Source organism: Aulonocara stuartgranti (genome assembly GCF_965226115.1).
Source record: "Aulonocara stuartgranti genome assembly, chromosome: 7".
NCBI classification, from domain to species: Eukaryota; Metazoa; Chordata; class Actinopteri; order Cichliformes; family Cichlidae; genus Aulonocara; species Aulonocara stuartgranti.
This window is the reverse complement of record NC_138945.1, coordinates 33,087,624-33,102,720: the sequence shown is the minus strand read 5'-3', so window position 1 is coordinate 33,102,720 and position 15,097 is coordinate 33,087,624. Positions and strand designations below refer to the sequence as shown.

Genomic DNA, 15,097 nt, shown 5'->3' with positions numbered 1-15,097 from the left:
GATTGACCTCTACTTATACTGTTGAATAATTGATATGCATGTTTACAATTTATATCAAATTTAACATGCGCCGTTTAATCTAGTTAAGAATCATACAAAGCCTGAAGCCTTTTCTTGTATTTTTAAACTGATGTACAAGAACAGGACAGCACTTAAACTTTCCCTTTTTGCAGCTTAGATACAAGATGTTTCCAAGGTCTCGATTCAGTCCTTTTCTTTTAAATCTTTCATAACTCTATTTGTAAAATACTACGTAACCAATTCCAGTTTCTCGCTATGAATAGAGAAGAAGTAAAAGCAAAAATCTGTATAAATATATTAGTAAATAGTAAATATACTTGTACTATGAAGAGACCAATAACCTACAATAATGAGATGGAAAACTACAGACCGTTATGTTTTTATTCTTGCAGCTGTGAATCCCTTTATTTTAAGTCATTAAAACTGAGAATGAATTTGGAAACCACACAAATGTAATTATCAGCCTAGTGGGACAGAAAACCAGCAGGATTCTGCACCTTGAGAGCTCCAATTGAAAACCACTGATATGCAGAGATATACCAGCACGCCACTCAAAGCTCTTCACATAATCTGAGGAATGTGGTAAAAACCAGTTACCGCATGCATTTTTTAAGGGCTACTGACCCTGCAAGCTGCAAAACAGATCCGCTATAGAGATGATAAAACTCAGTTGATATTTCATTTAAGAAACCAATGTAAATGAATGAAGTGGTTACAAGTCAGTAAATTGGCCAAGGAATAACTTTCCAGCAGCAGTATTTCTATAGAGGAGTAGTCCAGAATTTTGCTAATAGACATGTTTTGTCTGAGATGATTGACATCACTCTCATATCTACAATATGAATTAATGGAGCTATGGTTTGGAGTTGTTAATCGTACCTTAGCAAGAAGACTTGAGTCTGTGTATAACAGCTTGTCTGGCTCTCTTAAAAGTTCAACAATACAGCACCTCTAAAGCTCACTAATTAATACTGTATCACATTTTACCAGCTGCACCAATGTGGCTGGCATTGTTTTAACTTTGTGTGTGTGTTGTGTGTATGCATGTGTGAGAGGGAGAGAGTGAGAGTTGCATGATGGCCAACTGTATTCTGAAGGGACCTAAAGAACTATCACAAAAAACTTTAGACACTTCTTTGGGAGTCAAAAGTAACTGCCATGTGATTCATGAAATGATCGAAGCCATGGACGGTGTTATGGCAAGATACACGGAAATTGTTAAATCTAAAAACAAACTAAAGGCTACATTTAAAAATTATTTTATTATTTCTCACTGAAGATAATGATATTCAGCATGATGATTGTCTTGCGAAAGCCTTTTTTTTTTTTTTTTACCAACACTGCCAGAAAACCAGTGGAGGTTCTTTCTATGTCCACAGACCTTTCTGGCAAAAAAAAAAAAGTCCATTGCTGTTGAGTGTTTATCCTTTTACAATATTTAATTATAGCTCTGACATACTTATAATTAGTAAGGATTTACTGTTTCATGCTAGGCTCAAACTGCAGCACATTTAAAGTCTTTATAAGTTTTGGAGTCAACTTACATTACTCATATGAGGAGAAACTGCTACACAGTCATGTGCAATGTTAATGAATGTGTAGGTAGTAATAGTAATGTAGTAATGTTACTAACAGACAAGTATCAATAATACTGAAGCAAAAAAAAAAGACAAAAGGCTGAATGTGTTGTAGATGAGAAAGTGGTTATAAAGACGCGATGAACAAGAACATTGAAGATGTTACCTGTCCTTTATCTGACATATACATGACTTTAGCATAGTCATGTATATGACAGATAACACCAATTTATAGGACAATTTAAAACCCAGCAAAGAGGATGATAAAAATTGAATGACAACAGGAGAAAAAAAGTTTTTTTCTTTTTTTTTTAATCACGTTAACTGCTGATTGCATGCAGTATTTATGTCTGTGTGTCCACAGAAAATAATGTAGATAATTCTTCAATATAACTGCCCAAACAGGTGCAGGTGGCATTTGAAGATGGCTGCCCAGTGGCAAGACTTCTTAAGGGTGTTTGCCTCTGGGCTAGAATATTTACTGTTGCTTGGCAACACTGGAAGCTCCTTGTGTTTTCCTATATATTGAAAGTTTTTACTCTCTACTGTCCAACACATTTTCCCACATAAAAAGAAAAGAAAAGAAAACATTTGCACAGTAAGTTCTGATTGCCATTTCAAACATCCGCTGTTGACGTCTGTCTCCATCTTTCTTACTGATTTTTGAGAAACTGTTCATATAATCACAATCATCTGGCTTTTATCCCTTAAATATCAAATACTTTTTTTATCAGTGGTGTGGCTAAATCACAGTCAGAATCAGAATTGGGATGCTTTATTAATCCCAGAAGAGGTTGTGTGAGGTTGTGACAGTAAGAACAGTAATTAAACAAACTAAATTTAATATTACAATATATTACAAAGTGACAAAATATAACAAAAAACTCTAATAAATACAAATAGCTCTAATTATAAATATTCCAGTATATTCCACATAATTAAATATAAATAGTTGACATTGAGGTGCCCCTCTTATTATATTGACTTATATTACATTTTCTCTGTAGAGGAAGTGATATTATGGGTGTGCAACTATTGCAGCGTGTACTGTGCTTTAGAGTTAGGAATTGAGCTGAGAGAGAGATCTACAGGCAGGAATGATTTCCTGTGTTGTCCGGTGGTATATTTGGGTAATCTCAGTGAACATGCTTCTGTGACTGGCCTGCAAATCATGGAGTGGGTGGGAGGAACTGTCCAGCATTGTCCTTATCTTGGACAACAAAATAAAATGACTTTTGTTTAATATAGAAATTTGAGAGTTGTAAACACCTCATATTAAAGTGAATTTGGGAAGAATATCAGTGAAAACGGGGGATCAGATTTCTCTTTGGACAGTCAGTGAATTAGAGCTAGAATGGCTCAAACCCCTGCAATCCAAAACCAGAATTTCATCATCATCATTCTGAAATGTACATTTAGCAGACACGTTATTAGGTTCACCTGTTAAATTAAACTCCTGTTTGTTATTTTTAATACTAATATCTAATCAGAAAAATATATTGTAGATAAAGTGATTTAGTGAAAGTGATTTGTGTCAAGACGACCTGCTAAAGTTTTAACTGAGCAACCGAATTGGGAAGAAAGTGGATTTAAGTGACTTTGAATGTGGCATGGTTGTTGCTTACAGACAGGCTGTATTTCTAAATATTTCAGAAACTGCAAATCTACTGACCTTTTATCATACAACAATTTCTACGGTTTACAGAAAGTGGACTGAAAAACTGAAAATATCTAGCGAGCAGCAATTCTCTTGGCCAAAATACCTTGTTGTTATCAGAGAGCAGAGGGAAATGGCCAAACTACTTCAAGCTAAAAGGAAAGGAACACAAACTTGAATAGCCACTTGTTAAAACCGAGCAGAAGAGCATTTCTGTATGCACAACAGCTCAAAGCAGATGGCCCACAGCAGTAGAAGACCACACCAGGTGCCACAGCTGAGAACAGGAAAGTTATAATTTACACAGAGTCAACAAAACTGGAAAAAAGAGGATCTGAAAAAATGTTGCCTGGTTTGATAAATCTTAATTTCTGCTATGATATTCTGGCATGAATAACATGATATCCCAGCCTTTTACTAATGCTTTGTTGTATACTTGTGATAGCAGTGTAATGGAGTGTCATATTTTGTGACCCTTCAGTAGTAAATAAGTATAATTTAAATCCAATCCACAGCTCCCAGTCCTTTGGGATGAGAGGACCTTTGGGATATAGTGAAATGAAACAGTGACATCGTGGATAAGCCGTCAACAAATTTGCAGTAGCTACAAGATCTTATCACACCAATATAGACCAAAATTTCAGAAGAATGTTTCCACTACAGTGTTGATGCCAAAAAGAATTAATACAGCTCTGAAGGCTAAAGAAGGTCCTAGTAAGGTATACCTGAGAAAATGTCCTAAACAACAAAATTTGAGATTTCAACTTGGATTTTGGAATGATGTTGTCTGTTGGTTGTTGGTTGCTGTCACATTATAGACTCAGCAGTCAATAGTGACCAGAACACTTGTTGAGAAAGTAAAGCCACTTATCTCTGCATGGCTAAACTACAGTGGATAATTGAAGACTGCTGAAGTAAATTATTCAGATTGAACACGCTAAACTGTGTCATGCAAATTATTTTATTACTTTACTTTCATTGTGGCCTTTACTCCATGGCTTTGTCCTTTCATTTCTACTTCAGTTACTTAGTTCCCACATTTCTACAAGAAACCGACATGAAGCTGGTGAATCAAAAGGTTGAAGAGTGGCAGCATAAATACTCCCAGCAAGTCAAATGGTTGGTGTATATGAGGGCATGTCTGTGATAATACTGTCTGGTGGCAGCACAGTATTGTGAGCTCCCAGTATTTTCATCTCTGCCTCTTGAACAAGAAATCTTTCCCCATGAGAGACTGACACCAGAAGCTTACACGTATGTCTGATGTTTCAAAAGAGCTGAGGATGTTAATCTATCAAAACATTTAGCTGTAGCTAAGCTACAAAAGTAATCCTGTCAATGTTATCCTACTTATTCCACTATTTGAAAAATCAGACAAATATGTGGAATTAGTTAATTGATATATGACTTATATCGCAAATTAAAGTTAAATTTAACAACTATAAATAGTTTAAAGTCTAGTTTCTACATTACCAATGCAAACGTCTCTCGTGATTGTCTACTTCAGAGTCATGACTCTCCTAAGATAATTTGCAGACAGTAATGCCTTACAACAGCAGGGCGATGTGATCAAGAAAGATGGCTGCCTAGTTGAGACATTTAACATTTCATATTCACGGTACAAGATGTTGTTGTCCTAGATATGACAAAAAGTTTTCACCGTCAACTTGCAACTGATTTGCAGCAGCAGAATCACGTCCAGATCCTAGTCTAATTAAATAAAAAACAGTATGCCAAAAGATCGGGAGAAATTTGATGCCACATAAAAAGTTATGAGAGCAGGCTTTTAGTCTTTCAGTTTTATATACGGCCAGTGACCATGGTGGAGAATTTTCCTTTTTTAATTTGTGAGAGTTTTGCAGATGTGATATAAATTTAAGCAGATGTCACACCAACTAATTGTGTATTATGCACATGATAGGTGTTCACATATCTGTTCACATAGATTATAAAACTTCACCGCTTACAGCTTTAAGCCAAAGTATTTCTCCAGGTTTTAATATATCCTTGTCCAAAATAAAATTAACATGAATGAAAACATAAGTGAATGGAAAAATGTGGCGCACATGCTCCGATCATGAGCAGGGTCAACCTCCCCAGGGCCCTGTATAGGCATAATTTTGCTCAGGAGCCCTCCTAAGTGACCCATGAGTCATTTAAATCATTTGCGATTGCCTCACAGTCACACCTGACACTCTAGCGCTCCAATCAATCCTTCCTCCTTTAAAACGTCTTGCTCCATCTGTCGGTCCAAGAGGAATTAGATCTACAGAACAAAATGGGGTATAAACTGACAGCATTTACTAAATAAAATATTTCAGTTTGTAGGAAATTAAGTGAATATTAACTTTAAAAATTAAACACTATTTATACCAATTTCACTGACTACTTAATAGTATTTCCTGCAAGATAAGCTTTTATATTACTCACTTTGGCCTGCCAATCGATATTGCAAATTAAATATTCAATCAATACTGAATGTCAGTCCAATTTCCATCTTGTATTAGTCGAGTGCCCCCACTGAATCTGTCTTTCCAATAAAAAACAGGTCTTTTAAATAAAGGCTAAATATTTGTAATACCTTGCTTGGCTGATGTACAGAATTTCATCCCCAAAGACAGGCAGATGTAGACATGTGAGTACTTATTGTGTTTTCTTTGAAAGTTAAATCTCAGCCCACATAAATATATCAACAGCAGTGATCACAAAACGGTGTATAACTGAAGACAGTAGTGAGATCTTTAACCAGGTCTTCCCACTAACACCTGACCTGTCCAGAGGTTCAGTCAATGAGCTCGTCAATAGCTTCAATGCTAAAATGTTAAATGTAATGGACACTATTGCTCCCATTAAGGTGAAGGTTATCTCTGGAAGGAAAAAGTCTCCATGGAGAAACTCCACACTAGTGAAAAATGAAAAAAGAGAGTGTAGGAAAGCTGAGCGCAGATGGAGAAAAACAAACCTCCAGGTTCACTATGACATCTATAAAGAGAAACTTCACAATTATAATTTACAACTGAGGAGTGCAAGGAGGTCCTACTTCTCTGACATCATCACCAAAAACAGCCATAATGCTCGGGTCTTATTTTCTACAGTTGACAGGCTAACAAACCCTCCTGTGTCAGTGGCAGCTGAACTTCATTCAACCATGGCCTGCAATGACTTTGCCAAATTCTTCACAGAAAAAATCCAAAAGATTAGACAAGCAATTGGTACATCAACAGCAGATCCAGACTATGTACTGTGTCCACTGAAAAACTGTTTAAACACCATGAAACAGTTTGACCCTATTAACAGCAAAGACCTGGAGGACATCTTAGGTCAACTGAACTCCTCCTCCTGCTGTTTAGATGTCCTGCCAACAAGTTTTTTCAAAGAGGTCTCAAAGACTTTGGAGTCAGACCTGTTACAGATCGTCAACTTTTCTTTATTATCAGGTGTGTTTCCAGAATCACTAAAAACTGCTGTAATAAAACCTATACTGAAAAAGGACAATCTTGACAAGACACAAATGAACAACTACAGGCCGATCTCAAATCTCCCATTTTTAAGTAAGATCATTGAAAAAGCAGTTTCTCAACAGCTCAATTACTTCTTAAAACAGAATAACTGCTATGATGCCTTCCAGTCAGGTTTTAGACAGAACCACAGCACTGAAACTGCTCTGACCAAAGTGTTTAATGACATATGTCTGAACACAGACAGTGGAAAAATGTCAGTCCTAGTTTTACTGGATCTCAGTGCAGCATTTGATACAGTTGACCACAACATATTACTCAAACGACTGGAGAACGGGACAGGTCTTTCAGGAACTGTACTAAACTGGCTCAAAACATACTTAGAAAACAGGAAATACTTTGTATCAATAGGTAACTTCACATCTGAGCAGACAAGTATCACATGTGGAGTTCCCCAAGGTTCCATCTTGGGACCCCTTCTGTTTAACATCTACATGCTCCCACTGGCACAGATTATAAAGAACAACAAAATAAACTATCACAGCTATGCAGATGACACACAAATATATATCACAATGTCACCAGGAGCCCGAGGCCCTGTACAGGCTCTTGGTAAATGCATTGAGGAAATTAATGACTGGTTGTGCCACAATTTTCTCCAGCTAAACAAAAACAAAACTGAGGTAATAGTCTTTGGTGCCAAAGAAAAACGATTACAGGTCACCAGAGAACTTCAATTGATACACCTAAAAACCACAAACCAGGTGAGAAATTTGGGTGTAGTGATGGATGCAGACCTAAACTTAGAAAAACACATTAAGACAATAACAAAATCAGCTTACTATCACCTCAAGAATATTTCAAGGATAAAAGTCCATGCATTCATCTTTAGTAGGCTTGATTACTGTAACAGCATCTTTACAGGTCTACCTAAAAAAAATCAGTCAGACAACTACAGCTCATTCAGAACTCTGCTGCTCGAGTCCTCACTAAGACCAAAAAAGTGAACCACATCAGTCCAGCTCTGAGGTCTTTACACTGGCTGCCTGTCCGTCAGAGGATAGACTTTAAAGTTCTGATGCTGGCCTATAAAGCTCTGAATGGTTTAGGACCAAAATACATCAATGACCTCCTGACCCAGTATGAACCATCCAGATCCCTCAGGTCATCTGGATCCGGTCTTTTATCAGTTCCCAGAGTCAGAACCAGACACGGAGAAGCTGCATTCAGCTTTTATGCTCCTTATATCTGGAACAAACTCCCAGAAAGCCTCAGATCAGCTGAAACACTCAGTTTATTTAAATCCAGGTTGAAGACTCACCTGTTCTCAGCTGCATTTGAATAAAGCACCAAATCCGCACTTAAGCTTAAATTTCAAAACTTATATTTTAACTACTGATTTTATCTACTGTTCTGATTTTATCTGTTTTGATTTTATATACGGTTTTGTTTGTTTGTTTGTTTGTTAATTAGTTTGTTTGTTTGTTTGCTTGTTTTAATCAATTTTAAATCATGCTTTTTATTTGGTTTTGTTTCTAATGTCTCTGTAAAGCACTTTGAATCACCTTGTTGTTGAATTGTGCTATACAAATAAACTTGCCTTGCCTTGCCTTGCCTTACTTAAAACTCCCTTTGTGCTTGTTCTACTCTGGAGTAGCCACCAATAAGTCCACTCACATAGAAATAAACGTTCTGCTCACATTATCTACAACATGAGGTATTGATCACATGATCTATAACCTTGGTACACACTTTTCTAATAAAATTAAGGTCTCCGTTTCTAGTTTCAATTTTTACTGAATACATGATAATATTGTGTAAATTATAGAGTTGTGTTTGACAAGCTGTTACCGTATTAAATTTTGAAAATCCCCCCCTCTTCTTCACTCTTTGTGGTTTCAAGACAGGAGGGGATAGGACTTCAGTCATAATGGGCAATGCTATGTCCATCTTTATATAACGTCTACAGTGAAAGTAATACCATGTTTTGTCATGTCTGGTCATTTAAGTCTTCCCTTACTCTTACCACCATCCACTAGCTAATCTAGTTCCATCAACCATCCTCACTCTGTCATGGTGGACACTTCTATCTGATTCCACATGACATCTCTTTGCTGACACCACACTTTGTTGCAATTCAATCCTCCTCCTCCTCACTATCAGCATTAAGACCTTGTCTGCTGTTAAGAAGAAGGAGGAGGGACTGTGCATCAGGACTTTAAAGCCCTTCTGATTTACAGCTCCACCTCCTTGCACCTCTGGCTCCAGGTGGCAGAACAAGCTACAAACCTTCAAACTTGCTGCTCAATATGCTTGTTAAATGAAATTTTACAGTACTTCTCACTCTTAATCGCAAGTGTTTTCTCTGTCTGAGCCACTGAAAGTGTTATCGGCAGATTCCACTTCAAAAATGTGTAAAACGCTATGGAACATGTAGCATAGCTGAATGTTTTTGAGCTGTGTGGTATGCAAAGAGCTGAAAGGCTGAGCCTTGGGAGCTTCAAGGAGACATGGTCAGCTTGCTAGTTGAAATTCAACTAAATAAATAAATAAATTCATGAGTAAAATAAAGGCGCTCTTGTTAGTTTACAGCTGGTTCAAAGAAAATGACCATATCTGACATTCAAAGATGTCACTTACCCATTATATTGTATATTGTATAGCTTTCTTGTTATATGTAAAATTGTATTTATTTAAATTTTTACTTTTTAATTATTTTACTTGCATTTTTAATCACTTTTATATTTAAATATATTTAAATGTTCATTTGCTATTTATCTAGGGATTGAGAGTAACGCAATTTCTATTCTCTGTATGTCCTGTACATGTGGCAGAATCGACAAATAAAGTTGACTTTGACTTTGACTTTGATGTTTTGATCCATAAAATATCACTGTGCTTCTACAGCTGTTCAGCTCAGCGACACGAGGAACAAACAAATAGGTTGGAAAACATGCTGCTTCGCATCTGTGTGGCCCAGTTTGTATTGACATTGCTTTACTCCTCTTATTACACATGAACCCTGCCTTTGAAAATCAGTGGAATATATATATAACATATATACAGAAAATTTAGTAGGCTCTAAATAAAGAAGCCAGGCTGCTCACATCAGCGGAGGGCCCGCTGTCCTTCACAAGCAAGGATGCAAACATCCAGGGAATACGTCAATGTTGCCTGCATTATTTATTTATTTATAATAAAGAAAAAAAAACTTGTTTATTGCTCATGTAAGTGGACACGTCCCAAAAGCATGCTTTTTTCTCAGAAAATCTCACTGAGCAATGCTTTTGCATTAATTATTGTTTTGACACTAATCGGGAAAAGGGATGGTGAACAAGTGCAAGAGACAGAGGGAGAGAATAGAATAGAATAGAATAGAATTCAACTTTATTGTCATTGCACATGCACAGGTACAGGGCAACGAAATGCAGTTTGCATCCATCCAGAAGTGCTTTAGTGATATAGATATATTACAATATATATTAGCAATAATATAGATATGTGAGTATATTACAGAAATGGGTCTATTATGGTATGTTATAATGTACACGGTATGAAGTATGTTGTGAATATTCTATAACTATAGTATGTACAGGCTGTAGTGAGTACAAGCTATGTACAGGATATGGACAGGATATAAATATGAAAAACTATACAGAATATGAAATAAATAACTTTACAGAATCTGGGATATACAGCTATACAGAAATGGGAACTATGCAAGTTGTAAACAGTTGTAGGATTAAAGATTATCGAATGTACAGAATGATTATTTACACAGAGCTATACAGTAGTGCAGTTAAGATAAGTGAGGGTGTAGATAGTTTCTACAGAGGCTATATAAAGTGCTAGTGGTTGTGAGTGGTGGTTCAGTCCATGTTATTATTGTGTTTGAGGGTACAGTTGTCCATTGTGGGTGTGTGTATGTTCAGTCCATGAGTTTAACGTGGGTCAGATGTCAGGAGGCAGAGTTCAGGAGTCTGACAGCTGTGGGGAAGAAGCTGTTCCGGTACCTGGTGGTCTTAGTCCGGAGGCTCCTGTGGCGCCTCCCAGAGGGCAGGAGGGTGAAGAGTCCATGTGATGGGTGACTGGGGTCTTTGATGATTTTCCCAGCCCTTTTCAGACACCGCTTCCTGTAGATGTCTTTTATGGCAGGAAGTGGTGCTCCGGCGATGCGCTGGGCAGTTTTCACGACCCTCTGCAACGCCTTCCGGTCTGAGGCAGAGCAGTTCCCGTACCAGACTGTTATACAGTTGGTCAGGATGCTCTCGATGGTGCAGCGATAGAAGTTCACCAGGATGTCTGAGGACAGGTGGTTCTTCCTCAGAGTCCTCAAGAAGAAGAGGCGCTGGTGAGCCTTCTTGACCAGCTTGGAGCAGTTGGTCGTCCAGGTGAGATCCTCGGAGATGTGGACTCCCAGGAACTTGAAGCTGCTCACACGCTCCACAGCCGTCCCCTTAATGTGGATGGGTGGATGTGGGTCAGCATTCCTCCTGTAGTCCACGATGAGCTCCTTGGTCTTCTCGGTGTTAAGCAGCAGGTTGTTTCTGTCGCACCACTCAGCCAGACGATCCACCTCCTCCCTGTAGGCGGCCTCATCGTTGTCACTGATGAGGCCAATCACCGTGGTGTCATCTGCAAACTTAATGATGGTGTTGGAACCATCAGCAGGTCTGCAGTCGTGGGTGAAGAGGGAGTAGAGGAAAGGGCTCATCACACAGCCTTGTGGTACACCGGTGTTCATTGTGATGGTAGATGAGCAGCGGTTATCCAGCCGGACATGTTGGGGGCGGTTGGTCATTACTGACGAGATGTAAGGAGAAAAAGAAGGAGATCATCAGGGAGACAGACAGAGAGAGGGTGAGGGAGGAAGGAGACAACAGGTGTGTGTGTGTGTGTGTGTGTGTGTGTGTGTGTGTGTGTGTGTGTGTGTGTGTGTGTGTGTGCGCACAGACAGATTAAATATTAAATATATCCTTATACATTTTCTAGTAGAATTTTTAAAGAAAAAACAAAACAAAACTGATCAGCAAAAGAAGTACCCCAAGGCCCACCAGACATTTGTGCCCAGGGGTCCAACAACATAAAAACAACTGTTGGAAATTGTTGGGTATTTAACCCCTTGTTGTCTCATTGGAGGTGGTCCAGAGTGTCGTTGCCCACTAATAATCATGTGAGTTACCACATGAGACAAGATGTGAACAATGGTGCAGGTCATTATCATCACCAGAGCAGAGGTGTGATTCTTGTATGAGACATTTCCCAACACCACCATCATTTGCGCTATTGTGGTCACATAAATGAAGGTGTGAGTGGGAGATGAAACACCTGGGAATGGATCTCAAGACTTGTAGCTGGCTGCTGGCTGGAATTGTAAGTCACTGCCTCCGTTCAACAATACTCGTTCATTCATTTTCTCAGTCCAAAATGTGAACATTAGCATCTTTCTACCACTAACAATGTCCTTTCTCTAGATGCAGGCGTCCAGCTGAGTCTTGTCCTGTTAACGTAGCTTTCCTGTGCTATGCCTTGTGTTTGTTGAATGGCCGTTTGGTTTCTCCCATGTAAAGGATCCTCACTGAAGCCTAACCAGTTTTGTCTGAGCTTGATGCTGTGTTTGAAGTGTCCTGGAATGTAATGCTTGAAGAAATTTCTTCGGAGTTCCTCTGACAAACGCGCAATTGAAGAGATGACAATCTTGTTCCATTAGTCCCCCTTTTTCTCCATCAATAATGTCTGAGGTTCTTTCCTGTGCAAGTTCACTAATTTAAGTAATTTATGTTTGTGTACTCCTTGACTTACGTGGCAATGACCCTCAGGACCACATTTAACAGGACAACTACGGGTAAAATATCACAGACTCTCAGATGTTTTAGAACAGAAGAAGCCTCCTGGATGAAAGGTGAACTCACAAATCAGGAAGAAGTCAGTTGTTCTTTTCAAGCACTCAGTGGAAGCAAATTATGTGTTTGTGACAGTCTGCTAATACCTGCTAATAAGCACCTAAAGAGACCGTTTAATATTGGTTCTTTGCTAAGTGATCTGTGATGTGTAGACACAACACTGGCTCATCCCTTGAGTTTGGTGCCTTTTTTTAATACTTAAATGATTCACTGGTCAGTGTTAAGTGCCATAACAACAAGAAGAACAATGGTCAGTTACAAGGATTGAAAATGAGTGAAAGCAGCCAGTGTCCAAAGAAAAACTTGGAATGATCTCCACAAAGCCTGGAAACAAATTTAAAAAAAAATTCTGGATCCTTGGAAGCAAAATATTAGGAAACAAGTAGCAGCTCGAGACTTTTACACAATACTACAACACTCTAACTTTTGACTCTCAGGCTCTTGAGATGTGGACTGTTCCTCAATAAGGCACTTGTAGTGAGAGTGAGAGTGAGAGAAAGATGTGTGTAAACCTTGCACTTTCAATGTCATGGTGTTATAAAACGTTCAGTGAATCACTTTAGCCCACAGTCTGTCAAGCCTAAACTTAAAGCTATTTCATAATGGGCACATTTTTATAATTGATCTTCCTTTTTTAACTCTGTGTCTGAATCATCTAAAATAAAGGAAGTACCGTTTGGGTGACTTAACACCATCCCAGGGATTAGTCAGAATGTAAAGTGAGTCAAAAAAGGAAGCACCAAATCAAACATTTGAAATCATTATAAACTGGTATCGTCAATGTAAGAGAGGAATGCCATATCAGAATGTAATTTTTTACAGTTACGCAAAACTTAAACAACCACTATCTCTCTGGTTTCTCAGCAGTAGTGTCATGCCATCCTACAGAGAAATATCTGGATATGTTTCAATGTTTTATTCCTCTATTTTTAATTAGCCCGACACCCTGTCCAACAGTTTCCCCGCTCTAACAGGTTTCCCGTCGATCTATCTGCAATAATTATGCAACACGAGGTGGGATCAGGCAGGCTACCCACTCATGATATAATGACGACCACATATAGCCCTCAGCATATCCTCCACACCTGCATAATAGACTTGGAAAAGCATGTTAAATGGGGGGCGGCTCCTCCGCTGATTTGTGGTGGCGGTGGAAGAAGCAGGCGAACCTAAAGAAAAAAAATAAGAACAAAAGAAAATAAAAATTTCATATATGACCAAAAATATGCCTGCAGCTGTTGAATGCTGCGTCGAACGTGTTCTCCCTCTCTCTCTTTTTCTTTCTCCCACATGCGCGAACACACGTTCCCTCGCGCGGCCGTGCGCGCACACGCAAACCTCGCCAAAGCACTGCACAGGAGCCCCCGACAGTGCCCGTGCTTGCTTGTGCTCCGTGCCTAGCGCCTCTGCTGCTCCGCTGGACGATTGCGCAGAGGACACCTGGCGCACAGCCGTTCATTGCAAGCGATCCCAGTGGTAAATGCTCGTTTTAACCTCTTAACTTTTGCAGCGTGACTGTTTTGTTTTTTTGGTTGCAGTTTTGTTTTTTTTTTCTTTTTTTTTCTAAAGATACCTGCTCCGAGACCAAGGGTCTATCAGGGTAAAAGAACCCTGTAGAGCCAGGCGTTTGGCTTCCAACTTAGGGCTTAATGACACGGCTATTCGCGACAGGTCTGGAAAGTTGCTTCGTGTGAGGAAGCATGTGCGCAAACTTTAAAAGCTTTTTTATAATCAAGAGACAGTTTTTTCAGAATGAAGGCAGGTGAGTCACCCGTGGCGTAAGGGGCGAAAAGAGCTCCTCGGCTCTCCAGGTACTGGAAAGACAAGAGAGAAGAAGTCGTGATCTGTGCGTTGGATAGCACTACGGAGGACGGAGGGAACGGACCGATGAGACAATATGGGTAAGTAAGTGGAGAACTGTGTCGTTTTAAAACGATTCCCGCCCTTTGTGAATGTGTAGACGTTTAGGGGGAAAAAAATCCCCAAGTCTTCTGTGGCATATTAATGCGCAGCAAGCTGGCATCTCCTTTATTTAAGAGCAGGAGACTACTTTTGTCCTATTCGCTCAGAATCTGTGTGAGTACTTGAAAAAAAGAGGCTTTCGTTTTCTATTTGGGAATTTGAGGAGAGGGGAGAAAGGAAGGAAGAAACAGACGGGAGAGTTCATGCTTGTGAATATCAAGGCGAGGAGACAGAGAAGACTACTGTCACCTTGTTGGTGTGGAAGTGATGTAGCCCTAATCTGAATCAGTCGACGAGACATTGCAACACGAGCTGAAGCTGAACAGCTCATTAATTGTCCTTGATTTTTATGCTGCAATGGCAAGTTTGTTCACCCAATCTGAACCTGACCTGAAACGGGCAAAAAAAAAAAAAAAATGGTGGTGAGATGTGCCTGTTTTCTTTGGGTTCCACCTCATACCCCCTCTTGTTTCTCCTTTCTAAGCACTGACATGTTTTGACTGCCCCTCTTCTCCTGAC

The 15,097-nt window shown here is 39.1% G+C and overlaps 1 protein-coding gene across 3 annotated transcripts in view; it reads left to right on the top strand.

The window, feature by feature from the left end:
- The window catches only part of lrrtm4l1 (leucine rich repeat transmembrane neuronal 4 like 1), a 90,042-nt gene that overhangs the window by 11,953 nt on the left and 62,992 nt on the right, over positions 1-15,097 (top strand). The window contains exon 1 of one of the 3 annotated variants that reach the window (XM_082538861.1): positions 13,406-14,517. The exons of the other annotated variants lie outside the window; for them this stretch is intronic. Coding sequence (XP_082394987.1) covers positions 14,514-14,517 — 4 coding nt within the window. The 5' untranslated portion in view covers positions 13,406-14,513. Of the gene's footprint in view, positions 1-13,405; positions 14,518-15,097 lie in introns of those variants that run through there. 3 annotated transcript variants of the gene reach the window in all.